The following is a 22,174-nucleotide window of genomic DNA, read 5'->3' on the forward strand; positions in this document are numbered from 1 at the left end:
TGCCCCCTACGTCAGCCCCCTACAGGAGGGATGGTGTATGTATATCTGTAGAGTTCCTGGCCGGATTTTCAGGGAAGGGATAGGAAGCATTTGATGGCTCCCTGTGTTTTGAGTCAGAGGCCAGGCCCGAGGTCAGGGCCTTATCTGAGACCTTCCTGGAGGAGAATGAAGCTGGGGCCCTATGCCTTTAAGGTGACACCCTTTGGTCCCACAGGTTGCTGTCCACCATCACGGAGCCCACCTCTGGTGGGTCCTGTGATCCCCCCTTGGCCGAGGAGGCCTCATCCCCCCCGCTGGTCAGTGACGAGAGCGAGATGGACAGGGCCGACCACGGGGGCATCAAGAAGGTGTGTTTCAAGGTGTCTGAGGAGGAACAGGAGGACTCGGGCCATGACACCATGAGCTACCGTGACTCCTACAGGTGAGGTCATCACATGTGGATCATGTGGGGTTGGATGTGGATGGCCGGGGGAGAGCTGAGGACTGGTATCTTAGAATCCCCGCACCAGGATTGGAAGTCAGAATCAGTGGGACATTTCCTAGAAAACATTGGGATGGAACAGTGTTCTAAACCAGTTGGTTCTGGGAGATTCTCTGAGCCCCCCAGAGCACATCCCAGATTCCCCCTTTGGCTCTCTTGCCCTGAGGCCAGCGTTGCAGGGCCTGGTCCCCTGTGGCCCCCTGTGGTCCCCTGTGGCCCCCGTCCGCCTGTTTGGCTGCAGTTCCGCTCTGCACTTGTTCATGGAATGTGGACAAAGAAAAGGCCAAGGTCTGTGGTGTGTTTTAAAACTCAACATAAGACATACGGTTCCTACAACGAACACCATATATTTTTACTTGATGCAGGGAGGAAAAGAGTGTTTTTCCCCCTTTCTAACTCTGAGAGATTCTGAATTGTTTTCTTGCTGGTTAGGTTAATTATAACCAGATGAGCAAAGTCCTAATTAGTGGGTTAAATAACCCTAAAAACTCAGTTTCCCATCGTAAACTATATAGCGGGTAAATCGAATTTCTTGCCTCGAGTAAACAAGCCTTGTGGTCTCCAGCGAAAGGTTATGTAACGTTCGACCATCGTGAATAAAATAGAATCTTACAGGATGCGTCAGAAAACAGAACTGACCACATGGCACGAGAAAACCCTTCGCCCCAGCCCAGCCTTTTCATTTTCTTTCTGTCTTCACGGGAGCCACTGGTCAGTGTTTCTGGCTTGGTGTTAACACATTGGGATGCTCGGGCTAACTGGGTGCTCGGTGTCCTTGGGGCCTCCTGTCCATAGTCCGAGAGTTCCATTCGTACATTTTGGGGTCCTGCGATTTTTCCCTTAATTGTCAAAAAGGTGAAGGGAAGAACTGTGAGATTTGATCCCCTGTCCTTTCTGAGCTTACCCACCCGGACAGCCCTCCCTGTCTCTGGCACTGGGGGTCCGGGGGCCAGGAGAATGTGGGATCTGGGAGCTGGGACCCGAAGGTGTGCCCCGGAGGGTGACACATCCCTTCCTCTCTGCCCCTTTGCAGCGAGTGTAACAGTAACCGGGACTCGGTCCTGTCCTACACCAGCGTGAGAAGTAACAGCTCCTACCTGGGCAGTGACGAGATGGGGTCTGGTGAGTGCAGCGGCTCATGCTCCTGGAGAGCCGCCTCCCCGCACCGGGATTCTGTTTTGCTTATTTTGCTTTTATTCTATTACTTCGCGTACTCCCTTTCAATCACGTAGTCAACAGCTGTTTTTGGAGCACCCACTGTGTGCTGGGACCTCAGCCGTGAAGGGAAAGATGAAGGTCCTGGCGCTTGTGGAGCCCATGTTCTCCATGAACGTCCCAGACCCGGAACAGTAGGGACAGATGCGCTGACGGACGGGGGTGTCGGACAGTGATGTCACTCGAGTAGGGTGACCTGACGCTCTCTGTAAAAATGACGCATGCTCAAACCAACGTTTCTGATGACCCAGAAAAGTGCAGAAGAAGTCAGAAGAAGAAGTCAGAGTGTCACGCCGTCCCCCAGAAGTGACCGCGGGGGTGGTATTTGGAGATGACTGGTGAGCGCGTATTTCTGTACAGATGGATGTGTGCGTGGATGGCCAGCTGGACACACAGACAGAAACAGTCGCTTATAAATGAGACTAGACCGCACTTGCAGCTTTCCCTGAAGGGCTGAAATTTGTTTTTGTTTTAGTTTCATTGATTACAGCCTTTAAAAAAATCTATTTTGTGCTTAGGTCATACATCCACACGGTTCCCATTTCAGAAGGCACGAGAGGGCGGGCGATGACAAGCCTCTCTCCCGCCCTGGTCACCCGGCCGCGGGTTCCCCAGCTCCCACTGTCCCTGCTGCCTTCTGGCCTCTTCCCGAGCTAGTCCGTGCCTACAGATTTAATTGTAATTATACTTTGGTTCGATAGAAGAAAAAGAAGCTGGAGTATAATTGACGATATTGTTAAATTTCAGATAAATGTTTCATCACGTAAGATGTTTAGCCACATAAAGTGTCCCTGGGGAGGTTTTAGGCAGGAGCTTATGTGTGGGAGGTGATTTAACTCGAACAGCTGGGAGATGAATCTGGAGACTTGACATCCAGCTCCTTTTTCTCTGGCCCTCTGACTCCTCGTTTGCAGAATGGAATAATGACAATGACTTGCCATTGTGTAATGCTTTAGTTCCTGATGTCTGTTTTGCAGATGAAGAAACTGAGGCTCAGAGAGGGCAGGTGATCTGCCCTGTGTCACACAGTCGGGATCTGAGTCTTCCGACTCCATATATGCCTAGGGTTTTGGAACTCTGTTGCTATACTGCCTTCTTGGCAAAGAGGTTGGAAAGGTGTGGATGGATGGGGCAGGGATAGTTGGTGGCCATGGCTTCTTCCTTCTTCCAGGGGATGAGCTGCCCTGTGACATGCGGATCCCGTCAGACAAGCAGGACAAGCTTCACGGTTGCCTGGAGCATCTCTTTAACCAGGTAGGACCTTTGTCCCCGCCCCCAGCCTGACCTCGGGGTCCTCCCATCACCCCTGGTGAGAACAGAAGAGCCAGGAGCTGGGGTAGGGGCTGTGGGTTGTGTCCCCTGGAGGGCTGAAGGGGCCAGACTAACTTGGAGCTTCCTGCTGCCCAGGTGGACTCCATCCACGCACTCCTCAAGGGGCCAGTCATGAGCAGGGCTTTTGAAGAGACCAAGCATTTCCCCATGGACCACAGCCTACAAGGTGAGCGGACAGGAGTCCCGAGGCTGGGAATGGCGTCTCGCCCCCAGCAGGGAGACAGCCTGCCATGGGGAATGCATGCCGGATGGGGCAGGACACCTGGGTCATAATCCCAGCTTTGTCCCTCTCCTGTCCCCTGGCTGTGGGCTAGTCCTGGGGTCAGCAAGTTCAAGTTCAGCTCCTGGGCGATATCCACCTGTAGCTTGTTTTATTCTCAGGAGCTGAGAGTGATTTTTTTTTTTTTTTTTTTATGAAGAGTTGTAAAAATAAAGACAGAAACTATTTGTAACAGACCACATGCCTGCAGAGCCTAAACCAGTTCCTCTGAGGCTCTTTCCAAAACAGTTTGCAGACCCCTGGACTGGTCCTGAGCCTTTCTGGGGCCTTTGTCTGTGTGTTTGTAACATGAAGGGAAGGACCAGAGCAGCTTGCTAAATTCCCACTTTCCCTCCTTCGTCATTTTAGCTGCACTCACAGATCCTACCTCCATCTTCATGTTTTTTAAAACCAAATTCATTTGCTGCCTTTGTTAGCACTGACATAACTTTTCGTGAAAATATTTCCCTTTTAAAAATTTAATCTTGAAAAGAGCTTCTTTAACTTCCCCGTGTATGAGGAAAACCAGCATAACATACTATGAAGTCATGATTACCATGATGCTAAATCCACTGGAAGCATCAACAAAAAAAGGTCATTATACTGTCATTAGGTACGCTGCGGGCCTGCCCAGAGCTCTTCGTGCTTTCCTGAGAGGGATCAGTGAGTTAAAGAAGCCTTAAGGATTTACCGGAACCAAATCGACCCTTTATTTTTGAAATGATAGAGAGAAAGAGAATTGACATTTGTGTCCTCCCACCAGCCTTTTCTCCCATTTGCCCAACCACCTGTCGTCTGTGTACTCGCCCACCCACTCGTCCACATACCATACATCAACCACCCATCCACTGTCCCTCCATCCACTGGCTCATCCACGTGCCCCCATCGACCCACGCATCCACCCACCATCCATCCACCTGCCCACCATCCACCCACTCGTACTTATCCACATACTAACCCACCCACTTACCACCTCTCCTCTGTCCCTTCATTCATCCGTCTATCCACTGACTTATCTGCACGCCCACCCAACCACCCATGCACCCACCCACCCACCATCCACCAACTCATGCGTGTGCCTGTCCACCCACTCATGCACCATGCGTCCGTCCATCTACCTACCTGCATACACACCCACTCACCCACCACTCATCCACACGCCTACCCATCACCCACCACCCCTGTCCATCCATTCATCTGTCCACCCACCCACTCATTCACATGCCCACCTGCCTACCATCTACCCATCCATCTGTCCACCATCTTGTCTACACGCCCACCCACCCCCACCCATCCACTGTCCATCCATCCATCCATCCATCCATCCATCATCCATGCATCTATCCATCCAGTAATTCCCAGGAACCAGCTCGTGCCAGGCCTTGTGCTGGGTGCTTGGGACCCCGGGAGGGATGTGATACTGCCCTGACCTCAAGGAGCTCTTGGTTGAGTGCAAGAGTTGCTCCTTAAATAAGGGTGGGAAGTGGTGAGGCGTGGGAGTGTCGTAGCTCCTCTGTCCCTCCTGTTGTCTCATGATCATCTCTCCCAGCGATGGGCCTCAACAAGCAGAATTGTCAAACTCAGAAAAACCACAGATATTTCAGAAACCTGAGACCTCATAGGAAGAAAGAGGAAAAGGATAGGGGCCTGGCCTTTGAATGGTCCTGCTGGGGCCAGGTTCAAATCCCGTCTCTGTCATTACCCAGCTGTGTGACTTTAGGCAAGTTTCTGTGCCAAGACTTCCCTCTCTATATAGGGAAAATGTTATAACTCATGTGCCAGCTTGATTGTGGCTGTGAGGAGGTAGTACCTGAGAATTTTTCCATGACCACATCCAGGCTTGGGAGAAAAGGATGCGGTGATTGATTTGTGATGTCTGCATTGGATTGGTTATAACTGAGAAGCTGCAGGCTCAGACTAGAGGGAAGGAATGTGGAGATTGATTAGTGATGTCTGCCATGAGTGCAGTACTATGAATCAGTAGCATACTTCCCATGGATTTGCCTTCCATGGACCAGTTAATTCTAAAGAGTCCTGCTAGCATCCTTTTTTTTTTTTCCTTAAAGATATTCATTTATTTGACAGAGAGATCACAAGTAGGCAGAGAGGCAGGCAGAGAGAGAGGAGGAAGCAGGCTCCCTGCTGAGCAGAGAGCCCGATGCGGGGCTTGATCCCAGGACCCTGAGATCATGACCTAAGCCAAAGGCAGAGGCATTAACCCACTGAGCCACCCAGGCACCCCCTGCCAGCATCCTTGATCTAGGATCCTGAGCTTTGGAATCTGGTGATGGGCTGGAGGCATTTGTGCCATCATTCTTCAAAGCTACCTCTCTCACTTTCCTGCCCCAGAGTTCAAACAGAAAGAAGAGTGTACAATCCGTGGCCGGAGCTTGATCCAGATCAGCATTCAGGAGGACCCTTGGAACCTTCCCAACTCCATCAAGACCCTGGTGGACAACATTCAGAGATACGTGGAAGGTGAGTTGGTCAGGGAAAGATGTTCTGTGGCCTTCGGTTCTTGACGTGGGATGTAGAAAGATCAGGAATGGGTCTGTCTCATGTCCCATGTCTGTCCATGCCCAGGGGAACAAGGAGAGCGGGTGCCCCTTTCTCAGCTGAGCGTCTTGCCCTGGGCGTGGCCCTGGGCCTTGATTGACCTGGGAACTGCTGATCCTGGGTGCCTGGGGCTTCCTTGCAGGCAGGATGCTGAGAAGGCTGAACTGGTTTTTCCTTCTCTGGCTCCGAAATGATGGATTTAATTCAATTCCTTTTATTTGTTATGAAGGTCACAAGCTGGGGGCCCACAGGTAGGTTTGGATACTGTAGCATTAAATGTGAATCCACTGCCAGTATTTATAATCCAAGAAGTCACATAAAAATCTAGATTTCTAGGGGTGACTTAGTCAGTTAAGCATCTGGCTCTTGGCTTCGGCTCAGGTCGTGATCTCAGGGTCATGAGATTGAGTCCTGCATAGGGCTCCCTGCTGAGCATGGAGCCTGCTTGGGATTCTCTCTCTCCCTGCCCCCAATCACTCACATGCTCTTTCTCAAAAAAAAAAAAAAAAAATGTAGCTTTCCGACTGCTCTCGAACAGTCAGAAGATCTGGCAGGTAATAGGCCTGCAGTCCCACATTCACATCCAGCTAGAGAGGGGGGCCGAGGGTGCTGTCCGATCCCCCCACTCCCCAGTCCTCCCTGCCGCCTACTGTGTGCCTCAGACTTCTGACGTGACCTCTTGGGTCCTTGGCAGTGTTTGAGCCTGGGCCTCCTGGGTTGGAGAAACCCCAGGCCAGCAGGACATGTGCTAGGCCTCATGGCTGCCCGCCCTGGGAAGAGCAGCCTCTGATTTGGAAGTCTGCGTTGGTCCCGAGCCATCCCATTTTCCAAACTACAGTCAGTTAAGAGCACGGATTCTGCAGCCGGATCACTGAGTCTCAGCTCTCCCACGCCGGGCTGCTGGGTTTCCACAGGTTCTTTGATCTCTCTCTGCCTCCACGCCTTCACGTGTAAAATGGGCTCATCGGGCCGCCTCAGTCCCATGTGCCACGACGGTGTGGCACACGGGAAGCCGTCAGGAAGTGGGTGCCCCGCGGTAGTAACAGTGGCTGTTACTCCCACGCCAGCCTGCGCCTTGGGTCTCTCCAGGACAGCAAGGCTCCAAGAGGCTGACTCCGAAGGCCTGTCTGAGTTTCCTCGTGACCCCTACTGGGCCCAGGAGCCTCTTTCTGCAGGAAAGAGAGGATGTGAGACTCGTCTCCGGAAGGTCTGGGCTTTGTCCATGGGTGTGCCAGGCCGTGGCTATGTGGGATGTGTACAAGGACCCGAGGACATGCCTGTGCATATGTCCACGTGCGAGTGTGCGCCCATGCCTGGCCTCTGGCCCACAAGTCGGAGGAGCCGGTTTCAGTCCCTTTTTGGTGGGCACATGGAAACAGATGTGGCTAGCACAGGGGGTTCCATTGCCTGGACGTCTGGGGTTCCTAGAATTCATCCGGTATTCAACGGAAGCTTCCTTAGCACAGCAGCTGTGTGCTGGGGGAAGGGGGCGCTTCGCTGTGGGGGATTCTGAGCGCCTGGGCCATGGGGAGCATCCAGCTATATGGTACCTTTTTTTTTTTTTTAAAGATTCTATTTATTTATTAGAGACAGCTGGGAAGGAGGGGCAGAGAGAGAAGCAGACTCTCCACTGAGCAGGGAGCTTGCCATGGGCTGGATCCCAGGACCCCAAGATCATGACCTGAGCCGAAGGCTGACGCTCAGCCGACTGAGCCACCCAGGAGCTCCTGCTCCGCACCTGCTGCTGACTCCTCTCAGCCTGTCTTTTCTCTGCTTTCTCCTTCCAGATGGGAAGAACCAGCTGCTCCTGGCCTTGCTGAAATGCACAGGTGAGGCCTTTGACGGGGCAGTGCCTGTGATTGGCACATACCAGTGTGTCCAGGAGAGGCTGTCCTGGCCGGGGCTTTCTTTCTTTCTTTTTTTTTTTTTAAATTTTATTTATTTATTTATTTATTTATTTACTTGATAGACAGAGAGATCACAAGTAGGCAGAGAGGCAGGCAGAGAGAGGGGGGGAAGCAGGCTCCCTGCTGAGCAGAGAGCCCGATGTGGGGCTTGATCCCAGGACCCTGAGATCATGACCTGAGCCGAAGGCAGAGGCTTAAACCACTGAGCCACCCAGGCGCCCCCTGGCCGGGGCTTTCTTGTTTGCAGTCCAGGGAGACCTCTTCTGCCGGCCAAGGTCAACTTTCCCATGGTCATTGGGGCCCACATGGGGAAGGTAACATCACAGCCTCTGGCCCTCTAAGAACCGTTTAGACCTCATTTCTTCCTCTTTTTTCCAGGGGACAAGTCTTAGGGCCCTGGAGCCAAGAGCCCGGGCTCTTGCCATCTCCTGGGCCTGGGTGGATCTTGATGGAGGCACAGGATAGAGGGTGATGAGGAAGGAGGCTCCTTGCCTGTGGTGTCCTCAGCTCCAGCCTGGGACTCCCTGCCCAGCAGACAGGGGGAAGAACAAAGGGCAGATGGTGGGCTGGCGGCGGGGAGGGGGGGTTGGAGGTGTTCTCTGTCCCTCCCTTCTTTCCTCAGCCAGGGGCAGCTAAAATAGGATCTAGTTCAACATCAGACACTGGAAACCAGTTGGCAGAAGCTAGTATCAAAAGTAATCTTTCCCAGAAGATTGGGACCGTGTACAATGGATTGATTGAAATCGGCCAGTTCTGCAAACCACGTCTAGAGCAGGGCCAGGGAAATTGGCGGGGCATGGGCGGTGGCAGGGGGCAGGAAGGACGAAGTTCGACTTCTCAGAAACAGAGAAAATGGTAGCGTGCACGGAGCTTGGCAGACATGCTTGGTGTCCTTGTCATCCCCCGTCAAGGCCAAGAAATCCCGTAACACATGGAGGAACAGCTGAGGGGAAGGGTTTTGGGAAAGCCTTAGGAGAATGAAAAAGTTTTTGTTGTTGTTTTTTGAATAGGCAGATGGATCATTGAGAGAATTAAGTCTGTTGGCAAATTGGCTTGTTTTCAGAGAATTGGATTTTGTGAACTTGGCTTTGGTTGGCTGGGCTTAATTAACTTCTGGCCAGCCGGCCTCTGAGGGTCTGGTGGGAGGTTGGTTTCGGGGGCCCTGGGCTTTGGGCGCTCCGGGCTTTGGGACGGGGGAGCCCGCGGCTGGCACCAGAGTGCCCAGCCCAGCAGGGCCTGTCCCCGGCCTCCCTCCAGACACCGAGCTGCAGCTGCGGCGGGACGCCGTCTTCTGCCAGGCCCTGGTGGCCGCCGTGTGCACCTTCTCCGAGCAGCTGCTGGCGGCCCTCAGCTTCCGCTACAACAACAACGGCGAGTACGAGGACAGCAGCCGGGACGCCAGCCGCAAGTGGCTGGAGCAGGTGGCGGCCACCGGCGTCCTTCTGCACTGCCAGTCCCTGCTGTCGCCAGCTGCCGTGGTGAGTGAGGTGGCCAGGAGGCGCCTCCCCGGGACAGGGTACGGGACAGCCCGTGGTTGCTCGCTCAGGCTCACACACACCTCATCATTCAGTCAGCATTTATTGAGCACTGACTGTATGCCATCATTACAGGCACGGGGATCCCATGGTGAACAGAACAGTGTCCTTGTAGTCAGGAATCTTCTGTCTCTCTCTCTCTCTCTCTCTCTCTCTCTCTCTGTGTGTGTGTGTGTGTGTGTGTGTGTGTGTGTGTTTTTTGAGATGGTCACAGCTGAGGGCAGAGGCGGATGCTGCTGGTGGTTGGTGAATGAGGTTGAGGTTGCTGCTAACATTCTATAGGGTCCAGGGTGCCCTTCTCCAACAGACTGTTCTCTGGCCCCAAATGTCAACAGGGCCCCTTTTGAGGAACCCTCATATATAGTGAGGAAGGCTAAGGAGAGAAAGGCTAAGGAGGGAAGCAGGTGGGAGTGTCTGAGGTGGCAGCCATTGAAAGTTTTGATAAGGTGGCCAATGAAGGCCTCACTGAGAAGTTGACATCTGACTGAAGAACTGAAGGAAGGGAGGGAGGGAGCCATGAGGATATTGGGGAGGAACTTTCCAGACAGCAAGCACAGCACATGCAAAGGCCCTGAGGCAGGAGCCTGCATGTCTGAGAAACAAGGTACCCCATGTGGCTGGAGCAGAGTGAACCAGGGGAGGGTGGGGGAGGCGAGTCCTAATAAGAATTCTCTGCCTCACATTGTGCAGGGTCTTGCAGGCTGTGGTAGGGGCGTTGGTTGTTACTCTGTGTGGTGGTAAGCCCTGGGAAGGTTTTGAGTAGAGGAGGGAACAGGGTCTGACCTCTCCACTGAACCAGTCTCCCGTGTTGCTGGGTGGGGATGAGACTACTGAAGAGCAAGAGGGTGCTGGGAGGTTGGAGAGCAGACTTCGGCAGTAATCAGGCAAATAGCATCTCATTTAATCCTCACTGTAGCCCTGAGATGGGTCCTTTCCAGCCCACATTTTAAGGATGAGAACCCTGAGGCCCAGGGACTCAGGTTGGAACCCTGGGAGTCTGACTCTCCCTGGGTAACCCCTGGGTGCCCTGCTTTCTCTACATCTCCTCTTTTATCTCTGACTGCCCTGTCCATCCACTCTCAGGGCTCAGAATCGGGTGGGTTCCTCTGTCAGCCCCAGGGAGGCAGAGCCAAGGCCTCAGCCGTTGGGGGCGCTGGTGCCCAGAGCTGACGTCCCCCAGAAGTGCAGCACACAGTGGACCTTGCTCTATGCTTTTTGCTCGTCCATATCCACCCCGTGTGCCTGTTGCTGGAGCTCCCCTCACCTCTGCAGCTCCGAGTCTCCTAGACATTGTCCTAGGCCAAGCTGGAAGCCCCAGGCTGCTGGCCAGATGGGGAAGTGTGGCTGTGGCGCGCCCTCTGCTGGCCAGTGTTGACTGTGGACGTCTGCCAGGCAGGAGATCTGCGCTCATTTGGTTTCTGGGAAAGGCCGCGGGAACACCCAGCCTCACTGTGCTCCTCCCAGATAAGGACGCGGGGCCTGGTGCATCGTTTCACCAGCCGCCACGGTGTGCCAGGCTTTGAACTGGAAGCTGTGGGTCTGAAGCTCACTTTCTTTCTTTTTTTTTTTTTTTAAAGATTTTATTTATTTATTTGACAGAGAGAAATCACAAGTAGATGGAGAGGCAGGCAGAGAGAGAGAGAGGGAAGCAGGCTCCCTGCCGAGCAGAGAGCCTGATGCGGGACTCGATCCCAGGACCCTGAGATCATGACCTGAGCCGAAGGCAGCGGCTTAACCCACTGAGCCACCCAGGCGCCCTGAAGCTCACTTTCTAGCAGGGGTTGGGAGTGGGGAGAAGAAGCGGCTTGAGCAGAGGGGATAGGGGAAGTAGTGGGGATGGAAAGAAGGGGAGTTCTGCAGAAGATGGAATGGGACTGAATTTCTTCGGGTTCAGTGGTCAGAGCCCGCTTCTCTGAGGAGGGGACATTTGAACTAAAACCTGGGTAGCACACAGCTGGTATGGTGAATGGTCTGAGGGAGAGTGTGCTGGGCAGAGGGAACAGCATGTGCAAAGGCTCTGAGCAGAGGCCAGTGTGGCCAGAGGCTAGCAGGCGGGGGGATTTGGGGGATCAGGTTAGCCACGTCTGTAGGGCTTGGGACTGTTCTAGAAACAGAGGGAGGACTCAGAGGCTTTGAGGCAGGTGGGAGATAGAGTTCAAATTAAGTTTTTGGAAGATAACTCGTAGTCACAGGAGAACCTAGGCCTGGTGAATCCTCAGCTTCTCTGCTCTCCCTGCATCTCCAGGGTTGTCCCTGTCTGCCCTTTGCTCAGGGCAAGGGTGGCAGAAGGAGACCCACAGAGAGGCAGGTGTGGTTTTTGTAGTTGGGGAGCTGAGGAGGGTGGGAGAAGTGGGTGGGTCAGGGGAAGGTTTCAGTGGCGGGGCCGGCAGGACCTGGGGATGTTCTGTACAAGGTGAGGGGACGGAGCTGCTGAGGAGTCCTTAAAGGTTTAGGTCTTGGGCACCTGGGCCAGTGCTGGTGCGCTTTGCTGCTGGAGGTGCGTAAGAGGGGAAATGGGGACTTTTGTTGGGTGTGTTGGGTTTGAAATGGCTAAAAAGGGTCAGTGCACATTGGAACAGAGATGGGTTCTGACCTTGGGAGGCACAACATGATCCAGGAGCAAATGTGATTTCATATCCAGCCCTGGGCAGCCCAGCACAGGACCTTGTGCCTGGTAGGCCCACAGCCTGGTGTGTACCTGGGGTCGAATCACAGCATCGTTAAGTGAAATCCCTGGGTAGGGACGGCATCTGAAGCTCTTCCACCCTGTCTCCCTCCTGCAGAAGGAGGAACGGACCATGCTGGAGGACATCTGGGTGACCCTGTCAGAGCTGGACAATGTCACCTTTTCCTTTAAGCAGCTGGATGAGAACTATGTGGCCAGTGAGTGATTCTTACCACCCCGACCATGAGAGGTGGTGTTCTGGGATGGAGGGGATTTGCTTTGGGGCCACCCTGCCACCAGGGTGTCCAAGGCTAAATTGGGATCTAGCACTTTCAGACCTCTTGCTCCCAACATGAGTCTCAAGGCTGAACCTTGGAGCAAGTAGGGAAAAGAGAGATTCTTTTTGTATAAACACAGCCATCTCCAACAACTCTTAGAAGGCAATAAGAGCCAATAGCCAATTCTTATTAAAATTCTACGAGAAGCCCTTCTTTGGAGTGAAGACTTGTGAAGACTTCCTAAGGGTTTATACCATAATTTTCTTCCTTTCCCCCTCCCTCCCTCCCCTACTCTTTCACCTGTCCAACCCCCCATCCATCCATCTGTCCATTCCTCCATCCGTCCATCCATCCCATCTACTTATCTATTCATCCATCCATCTGTTCATCTCATCTACTTCTCCATCTATCCATCCATCTATCCACCTATCCACCCATCCATCCACCTGTCCACCAATCCGTCCGTTCCGCCCGTCCGTCTATCCATCCGTCCATCCGTCCATCCATCCATCCATCCATCCATCCCATCCACCTGTCCATCTATCTGTCCGTCCGTCCATCCATCCATCCATCCCATCTACCTATCCATCCACCCACCTGTCCACCAGTCCGTCTGTCCGTCCGTCCGTCCATCCATCCATCCATCTGTCCATCCATCCCATCCACCTGTCCATCCATCCGTCCGTCCGTCCATCTGTCCATGCATCCATCCATCCCATCTACTTTTCCATCCATCCATCCATGAACCAACGTCCACCTCCTTGGGGGTAACATCATCCGTTCAGAATGCACTGACTAGAGTCTAGAGGGACAACAGGTGTCTTCTCGGGTACCAGCTGGAACCGGCTGCCTGGCTGTAGACAGACTGGGGCTCAGGGGCAGCTATTGACTGGTTAGTGGTTTTTGCTGTGGGTGCAGGATGGGGTGCGCGTGCCGTAGTTTCGCCACCCCTGCCGCAGGCTCTCCCGTATGGGTGTAAATAAGCTGTGGGTCCTATTCGAGGACAGATTTTGCCAGGTAGAGGCCCTGGGCTACCAGGTGAGGGGTACAAGGACCGTGGTGATGCTCTGAAGGCACGGCTGCCCAGTGGGGCAGAATCGGCGCCGGGTCCAAGAATGAAGTCGTGGAAACTAGGACCTATGGAAGGAGGTGAAAAGTCAGAGGCTGCTCTCCTGAGTGTGGGGGGCCGGGGCTGTCCGAGGCTAGCCCTGGCGGGTGGGAAGAGGGGGCTGGCTGACCAGTGCTCTGGGGTGGGCAGACAGGGAAGTCCTGGGATGCCTCTCTGAAGGTAGGAGGGCATTCTGAGGCTGCTCCTTTGAGGGGGTGAGAACAGGGAGGCCCCGGAACGCCATCTGGGGGTCTGAAGGCAGGGGTGAAGCTGCCCTGGTGATGGGGGGGCAGGGCTCCCTTCTGGCCTAGGTGGTGAGCCCCCGCCCTGCCGTGTCCTCCCACAGACACCTGCGTCTTCTACCACATTGAGGGCAGTCGGCAGGCGCTGAGGGTCGTCTTCTACCTCGACAGCTACCACTTCTCTAAGCTGCCCTCCCGCCTGGAGGGCGGAGCCAGCCTGCGGCTGCACGCCGTGCTCTTCACCAGGGGTGAGCTGGGGGGTGCCCAGTGGGGCCCACCGGGATGGCCAAGGCCTCTGAGCACACTGGGACCCAAACACCTGCCCTCCCGCTTCTTCCCTCACAGCGCTGGAGAAGGTGGAGGGCCCGCCTCCTCCAGGCAGCCAGGCTGCGGAAGATTTGCAGCAGCAGATCAACGCCCAGTCTCTGGAGAAGGTTCAGCAGTATTACCGCAAACTCAGGTAGCTGCCTGGGCTACGTGTTGGGGACGGGAGTGTGGACACGGCCGTGGCAGGGCGGACGTTAGCGTGTGTGGGAGTGGCCTTTCCTTAGGCACCTGCTCTGTGCCAGCCCCTCTGTGTACACAGCCTCTTCACGTCCTTCCAGTGCTCGCAGGAGGCCATTCTGACCCACTTGACAGATGAGAAAACTGAAGCCCCGAGGTCATAACCAGCTGGCCCAGGGTCCTACAGGGAGATGGTGGCTGAGCTGAGCTTTGAACTGGCTCTGTTTGGCTCCAAAGCAGATTTTTCTAATTGAGAGGAGCTGCCTGTTTGGTTCAGTGTGGGGGAGGGACCTGGGACAAGAGCCCTGGGATTCTTGATCGTGGGGGTAAGGGAGGAACAGGGGGTGGTCCCCAGGGCCTTGGTCCTGCTCAGAAGAGGACCTCCAGAGAGACGTGGAGAGCAGGGACCACCTCTGCCAGAAGGAAGCTTCAGGCCGAGGAAGGCAGCTCCCACTCCCCGCCCCCAGCCCAGCTCCTTCCTACCCCTGCCCCGCCTTCTTGCCCCGTGGAGAAGGGAGGCTGCAACTCAGATCAGGGTTTTGGGGTGTGTAAGGGCTTTACTGTTTTGGGGCCTGGCTTTACCATTTGGAAATGGGAGAATGGTGCCTTCATTAGTTTGGAAAATATTCATTATCTGGAAAATATCCAAATATTTTGGGTATTTTGGAAAATATCCAGCTGTATTTTTAAAACTGGTGTCTCCCTGAATTGATCAACGCCATCAATCCGTCCTGTGCCCTTTGTGGAATGTTTTAATTTTTTTTTAAAGATTTTATTTATTTATGGCAGAGATATAGTGAAAGAGGGAACACAAGCAGGGGAAAGCAGCAGGCAGAGGGAGAAGCAGATTTCCCGCTGAGCAAGGAGCCCGATATGGAACTCCATCCCAGGACGCTGGGATCATGACCTGAGCTGAAGGCAGCTGCTTAACGACTGAGCCGCCCAGGCGCCCCATTTGTGGCATATTTGAAATGTTGCCTCTGAGAGCGTTCACTCATCCATCCTTCCTTTATTCGGCACACGCTAAATGAAAGCTTTTGTGGGCCAGGCTCTGTTCTGGGTGCTTGCCCCGGAGTCAGCAGTGGCCAAGCAGAGCCTCTCCTTCGTGGGATGCAGATCCAGAGTGGCAGTTGCCCTGCTTTGTCAATAAAGCTTTATTAGCACCGAGCCGTGTTTGCTTGCACAAGTACCGATAGCAGCCGCTGAGAGCATCTTGATAGAGACTGTCTGGTCCATTAAATATTTACTGTTCTACCCTTTACAGAAAAAATTAGCTGAGCCCTATTTTCAGAGGAGGAGGAATGAGCAATAAGCCGATAGACAAAGAGCACTAACGTGTCCATTGGTGACAAGTGCTGCTCAGAGGAAAGGTCCACTAGGACAAGGGGACAGACAGTGGGGAGGAGGTTCGGTGCTGATTCAGATGACAGGCAGGGAGAGGTGGCATTTGAGGAGTACCTGGGGGTAGCCCAGGTGTCCCCTTGTCATCCCCCCCCCACTGTTGGAGGACTAGGGGACCCCCTCTGCCTCCCGCTGTTGGAGGACTAGGGACCCCCTCCTGTTGGAGGCCTAGAGGACACCTCCCCTCTTCCACTGTTGGAGGACTAAGGGACCCCCTCACCCCTCCTGCTGTTAGAGGACTAGGGGACCCCCTCCCCCCCACTGTTGGAGAACTAGGGGACCCTTCCCCCCGCTGTTGGAGGACTAGGGGCTGTGGACAGGGAGAGCAGTGCAAGCCTCCCTCAGGGAGAGTCGCTGGAGGAGCAGAGGGCAGCGGCCACTGCACCCTCACCCCGTCTTTCTCTTTCAGGGCATTTTACCTGGAACGGTCCAACCTGCCCACGGACGCCAGCACCACGGCGGTGAAGATAGACCAGGTGTGCCCCACTTTCCCTCACCACTCCTGCCACAGAGCTGGGACGGAGCTGGGGGCTGTTGGGGTCCAGATGCAGCCAATGGAGCCCCGGGTCCCACCCCAGCCGGAATCCTGGCAGAGAATCCCCTGAGGCCTGTGGAGTCCCTCCTCCAGGAATATCCCTCCTGGGAGAACCCCTTCTCCGTCAGGAATTCCAGCTTCTTCCCCGCTGGCTTTGGAATTCCTGCCATGGTTTCCCCCCAGCCGGTGCCACGCACCTGAGCCTTCTCGCTCCCCCCATTCACCCAAGCCTACCTCCGAAGCAGCAGCCTATGCCAGATGTGGCCACGCGGTGTTCTTTTCGTTTGATCGGGATTTGTTGCCAACACTTGAAAATCAAAAGGTTTCCAATGAAATGGGGGCTTCTTGCTTTTCTGGAGAAGCGGAGGGATCCGGCTGTTTGGGGCCCTCGTCCCCATGTGGCACAGGTGGCTTTCCAGGCGTGTGTGCTGCAGGCCCTCCGCCCTTTCCCAGGCTCAGGCAGGTCTCGAATTTGACAGTGCTCTGCGGGTACTGGTCTTGGGACTAGAGGCTGGGGCTCCCAGAGAAGCGGTGGGCACAGCCTCTGAAAGTTTGTAGTCTGCCTGGCAGAATCATTAGATGACAGAGAATTGGCCGACCACCATGTAATGCCTGCACAGGGGATTGAGGAAAGCTGAAGGCCCGGGTTGGGGGTGGGTACAGGGCCGGTGGTTCTTCCCGGGAAAGTCTTGTTTGGAGAGGACAGGAGGGGCCACCTCTCTTAGGCTTCGCTGGGTGCACTCCAGGCAGGTGGAAGGTTAGGTCTGAAATGCGGCGTAAACACTGGATACCAGCTTGCGGGCCACTGGGAGCCACAGATGGTCCTTGGGTGGGGGTCATGGAAGATTGACTGAGCTGTAGCCCCGGGAGAGGTGAGCCAGGAGGAAGCTGCAACAACACGGCTGGACGGGGCAGGAAGGCCGGGTGGGGGCCTCTGCCGAACGTCTGGTGTGTGCGCTCCCCCCTTGCAGTTGATACGCCCCATCAACGCCCTGGATGAGCTCTGCCGCCTCATGAAGTCCTTCGTCCACCCCAAGCCTGGTGCCAGCGGGAGCTTGGGCGCCGGCCTCATCCCCATCTCCTCTGAGCTCTGCTACCGCCTGGGCGCTTGCCAGATCGCCATGTGTGGCACGGGCATGCAGAGGTGAGCTGCTGTGATGTAGGGCCAGGGCGGGGCTGGACGGGCTCCTGGGAGCTTTGGGGCCCAGGACAGGGAGGCAGGAGTCTGGGTTCGAATCCTAGTTCTGGCACTGCCGGTTGAGCCTAGTCGCGGTCTTGACCCTCCCTCGGCCTCCATTTGGGAAGTGGGATTGTGGGAGTAGGGGATCCCAGAAGGCCTGTGGAACTGCCTGGCTCCCTAACTGGGGTTGGTGTCAATGAGAGTGTGTGTGGTGTGGTTCTGCTTGACTCTCCGGTCAGCATGAGCTCACTCCTCTCCACTGGGGCAGGACTCCACTGGGGCCTCGGTGTCCCACTGGACACCCTGTCACTCTCTGCCCTTTGTCCCCGCTGCTGATCCCCTGGTGGAGGGTCAGCCTTCTCCGATTGGCCTTCCCTGACTTCCTGATTCAGCACCGCACCCCACTGGGCTGCCCTCCTTGTTTCCTCGGCAGCCGCCCTGCCACCCCACCTATGAAGCACTTGGCTCGTGGGTTCATTTATTCCCAGTCACCCCCCAGTGTCGGCCCGCTGGACTTGCTCTCTTTCTCTGCCCTACTCTGGCACTGAACAGCACTTGACACACAGCAGGTGCTCAATAAATGCTTGTTGAGAATGCTTACTGTGCACGAGGCACCGTTGTTTAGGGATTGACTCATCTCTTCATAGCAAGCCTGTCAGTGTGTGTGGGCATTTCTAGGCGCTTCCGTGCAGGGCCATTTTGGCCTCCCAGGGGACCCTGGGCAATATCTGGAGGTATTTCTAATGGTCGCAATGAGGAGAGGATGGTCCTGTTGGCATCTAGTGGTCAGAGGCCAGAGGTGCTGCTAGAACATTCTACCAAACACAGGACAGGCCCCCCTTTCCCCCCGCCCCCATCACTAGTGCCCTAGGAACGGTCTACCCCTGTCTCAAGGTCAAGGAGACCAAGGCTGCTGACGTCCCAAGGGTCATAGAGTCATTCTGTGGCTGAGACTTGAAACCACGAGGTCTGGCTGCAGAGCCCATGTTCTAGAGTTGTTAGAACAGATGGGGGGGTTGATTAGATGGGTCCGTGTCAAGCCTTGCCAGCAAGCCGGCAGGCATTAGGGCGGTCACTTCATTTATTCCTTCAACAAAAATACTTACCCAGCACCTCTCCCGAGTTGTCCCACTGGGAATATCAGAACAAAACAGGCGAAGGAAAGCTCCTGCCATATGGTGCTGACTACTGTGTGCAGGGTGACGGCTGCTGGGAGGAAGGAGAGGCAGGTGTGGGGTATAGACAAGAGGAAAAGGGGTGGTGTGGGGGGGCTCTCAGGGAGAAGACGCTGGGGAGGGGGCGGTGCATCCAGCAGTTACCTGGGGGCAGGAGGAGCTTTTCTTGGGGCCTGGGGCGGGGGAGGGGGGGAGGGCAGGGCACAAGGCCCGCCCTGCAGCGATGGTCCCTCCCGCCCCACCCCTGCAGGAGTACCTTGAGTGTCTCCCTGGAGCAGGCGGCCATCTTGGCTCGGAGCCACGGGTTGCTGCCCAAGTGCATCATGCAGGCCACGGACATCATGCGGAAGCAGGTGAGGCGGCCCCCCTGCGGGGACTCTCTGGGGCCTCGTGGGCTGGGGACACAGGGGGTTCTGAGCGCCACGTGGGTGGTCTGGGTGGTCACCAGCCCCAGGACTTGGACCTTCTCCTGATCTGCTGGGGTCCTGGGTTTCAGCTTCTGGGGCCTCCGGTTACTCCCCACACTCCACCCACCCACCCACACATCCACACGCTTGCCCCCGAACTTGGTGTAGAAGCAGGTTCTGGGTCTCATGGTTCTTTCTCCCCAGGGCCCCAGGGTGGAGATTCTGGCCAAAAACCTCCGAGTCAAGGATCAGATGCCCCAGGGTGCACCGCGGTGAGTGGCTGCTGTCCCCCCCACACCCCCCTTAAGGCCAGAACCTGGGCTTGGTATGAAAGTCCCGGCCTCACACCAGGCAGCCTCTGTGGTGTTCCTGTGGGGCTTCACCTCTCATTTATGGGGCCCACTGTGGGGAGTGACGAGTACTACTCCGGGCACTGTTCTTCCTTCTTTACCAAACAACCCTGTGAGCCTTCCCTCCAGGTGGCTGGTGGGGACACTGAGGCACAGAGAGGTTAAGTGTCCTGTCCCAGGTCATACAACTAGTAGATGGCAGAGCTGGGATCCTGGCAGACTGTGGAGCCCAGGGGCCGAGCTCCCTACCACTGGGCTTCCTTGCCTCTCTGTCCTGCCCCTGTCCCCACGGCAGCCTCCTCGCTGGTCCCCTGCCATCCTTCTCCTGACGGCAGAGCTGCCAAGTCTCTCCTGAGAAGCATGAGTGGCTTCCTTGCAGATGAAGCTCAGAACCTTGCCACTGTAGATGTTAGGGAAACCGGGGCTGTCCATGGGGTGCTGGAGAGGTCCCCAAGATCTGTTAAATGAAAAAAACTCCAGGGGCCGAGCACTGGGTCTGGTCTGCCATTAAGTGTGGAAGACTGCAGCCCCATCGTGTACCCATACCCCCTCCCCCATATATCTGAAGGCCCAAACATGCTCGTGCAGGTGTGTCCGTGTTCGCAAACCCAGCGCCAGGCCGGAGTGGGCCAGACTGCCGGGGGAAGGCGTGCACAGCCTGGATGCATTTCACATACATCTTCTTATACTTTTTGGGTTTTGTTTTCTGCATGGGGATTATGTGTTCAAAACAACGGCCTGCCCGGTGTGCCTTATCCTCTCCCCTTCTGTCCGCCAGGCTCTACCGCCTCTGCCAGCCACCGGTGGACGGAGACCTCTGAATGGGCTGATACAGCTGCCTGGTGCTCGGCTGCGCCCTCTGGAGCCGGGGCTTCGGAAGGTCCAGGGGGCCGCGCTGCCCTCCAGAGCTGGCTGAGGCTTCTTCCTGCTCTGGGACCCGCCAGCCTTCTCCGTCCCCTCCTGTGAGGACAAGCGGTGCCCCGACTCTTGGAGGAGGCGGTCGACTGGCTCTGGGCCGGCCCGTTCCCTGCGCTTCTGCCAGAAGCCCGAGGGGTGCTGGGGACCCACAGAGCTAGCTGATGGGTGCGGCCAGGACCTGGGCTCCTACCCACAAGTCCCCGAGACACAGGGGAGAAGTCACGGGCGCTGGAGCTGGAGGCCTGCGGACCCAGCTGCCTCAGGATGGCTCAACCTGCACTTTTGAACCCCCTGGTTTCCTTCTAAGTCCACATTCCAGGCGACACACATGTCTCCTGTCACCTTAGCTTCCCATTCACCCCCAACCCTGTACTAACCCGCTTGGTGGACTCGGGAAAGCCGGGCCTCTGCCGGGAAAGACCGAGGGACAGGGCACAGCCCCTGGCACCAAGAGGAAACTCAAAAGCCACACCAGCTTCCCACATGACCGCCATCGAACTCAAGCCATCAGCCCTGGGCGCGAGATTTGCTCCGACTTTATTTATATGGCGTGAAATCTCTATGGTTTATTTGGGGGTTTTTATGTTGTTGGTGTTGTCGAGATCCCCCCCCCCACCCACTTGGGGTTGTGTGATTATATATTTGACATTTTAAATTTCAGAGAAAGGTATATTATCTAACAGGGGACCAACATAAGGTAGTGTTGACGACTTCCCACTTATACTAAAAAAGAGAGAAAAACTAAATTATTGAAAATACAAAAAATGTATTTCATCTTTTTTTAATATTAGGGTCTTACAGTATCACTTATAGGTATTGACTATGATTCCTTTTCCCACCCACCTCCATTCCCCAGCAGTTGGTCAGTGTCCGCATGAATGACTTTGTTCTCTTTGGACTTCGGGCTGCAAGGGTTGGAGCCTGGAGGGGATTGAACCGCCCACCTGAGACGCTGTCCCGCCCAGGTGTCTATCCTGCAGGGAGGAGGACCCCTGGGAAACACGGGGTGGTGGCTTCTGTAACTTATTGTTTTGATGTTAGCCCAGTGCAGGGCATTTGGGACTTCTCAGCAGGCCAGAGAGACAGGAAGCCAGCCTGGTCACCACCGGGGCACGGGGACCCTCACTGGGATCTCCTTAGCTGTTTGTCCCCTCTAGCTTCTGTGTGCCAGCAGGGAAGCATCCTAGCTGAGGTAGCGGGAGGAGGGGGAGGGTTTCTACACTTGTCTGGTGGCTGAGGTCGGGAATGGATTCCCCACTGCCCCAGAGGTTTGAAGCCTCACCAGCATCTTGGCCCCCTGGGCCTCCCTCTCTTGCCACTGTGGCCTAGGTTGCAAGAGATGGGCTTGTTGCTGGACACAGGTGACACGGATACAAACGAAATCTTGCTTTAGCCTACTGGTGGGAGATGGAGAGGAGCCCCCAAGAGCAAGGACCTTGTGCACTGGTTTACTTTAAAATGTACAGATCTCATTAAATTCATGATAGATTTTTTTTATTATTATTAAAAGTCAGTTTATAATACAAAGATCCTGATCTGTGGAGGGTTCCTTTGGGGGCTGCCCCCGGTGGGCCGGGGCGGCCAGCGACACGGGTGCAGTGAGCTCCTCTGAAGGCCGCAGAGGGACAGGGACGGTTCCCATCGATACTGTCCTAGTCCCTGAGCCAGCGACGCCTGCAGTGATGTCACCACTCGGAACCTGCCTCTTCCTCCAAAATGGGGGCAGTATATGCGTGCTCCTGCAGGGGAAGATGGGTGAGGGCTCCCTGAGGTCGCACCGTGGGCTCGTGGCTCTCGCGTGCAGGAAAAGAATGGTCTGTTGCGTTCTCCTTTCTGAGCTCCCCTTTCACCGCAATGGTGGAACATGGGACTATTTTCCCAGGCATTCCTGGGCTCCTTCTGGGTGTCATGCCAGGGATCCCAGTCATACTTGTACCCAGGGGCCAGGGTAGGTCAGGGCGATGCCACCGAACTACCCTCCGCTCCAGCCTGCAAGGTCCACCGGGGTCTGGGATGGGGCCGGAGAGGACTTCCGCTCAGCACATGGGCTGGTTCCCGGCCAATCAGAATGCAGGCTGCTGCAAGCGGGCCAATCAGAATAGACGCGAGCGCAGACTCTGCGCATG

The 22,174-nt window shown here is 55.4% G+C and overlaps 1 protein-coding gene across 1 annotated transcript in view; it reads left to right on the forward strand.

Moving 5' to 3' along the window:
- The window catches only part of PREX1 (phosphatidylinositol-3,4,5-trisphosphate dependent Rac exchange factor 1), a 176,068-nt gene extending 154,493 nt beyond the window's left edge, over positions 1 to 21,575 (forward strand). Inside the window, exons 26-40 of the mRNA XM_044262880.1 lie at positions 215 to 421; positions 1,515 to 1,603; positions 2,868 to 2,950; positions 3,104 to 3,194; positions 5,637 to 5,765; positions 7,631 to 7,672; positions 9,008 to 9,228; positions 12,069 to 12,168; positions 13,683 to 13,826; positions 13,924 to 14,038; positions 15,893 to 15,959; positions 16,990 to 17,162; positions 18,624 to 18,726; positions 18,985 to 19,052; positions 19,909 to 21,575. Coding sequence (XP_044118815.1) covers positions 215 to 421; positions 1,515 to 1,603; positions 2,868 to 2,950; positions 3,104 to 3,194; positions 5,637 to 5,765; positions 7,631 to 7,672; positions 9,008 to 9,228; positions 12,069 to 12,168; positions 13,683 to 13,826; positions 13,924 to 14,038; positions 15,893 to 15,959; positions 16,990 to 17,162; positions 18,624 to 18,726; positions 18,985 to 19,052; positions 19,909 to 19,951 — 1,675 coding nt within the window. The 3' untranslated portion in view covers positions 19,952 to 21,575. The remainder of the gene's footprint in view (positions 1 to 214; positions 422 to 1,514; positions 1,604 to 2,867; positions 2,951 to 3,103; positions 3,195 to 5,636; positions 5,766 to 7,630; positions 7,673 to 9,007; positions 9,229 to 12,068; positions 12,169 to 13,682; positions 13,827 to 13,923; positions 14,039 to 15,892; positions 15,960 to 16,989; positions 17,163 to 18,623; positions 18,727 to 18,984; positions 19,053 to 19,908) is intronic.
- The last annotated feature ends 599 nt before the right edge of the window (positions 21,576 to 22,174 follow it).

Source organism: Neovison vison, chromosome 8, assembly GCF_020171115.1.
Source record: "Neovison vison isolate M4711 chromosome 8, ASM_NN_V1, whole genome shotgun sequence".
NCBI lineage: Eukaryota > Metazoa > Chordata > Mammalia > Carnivora > Mustelidae > Neogale > Neogale vison.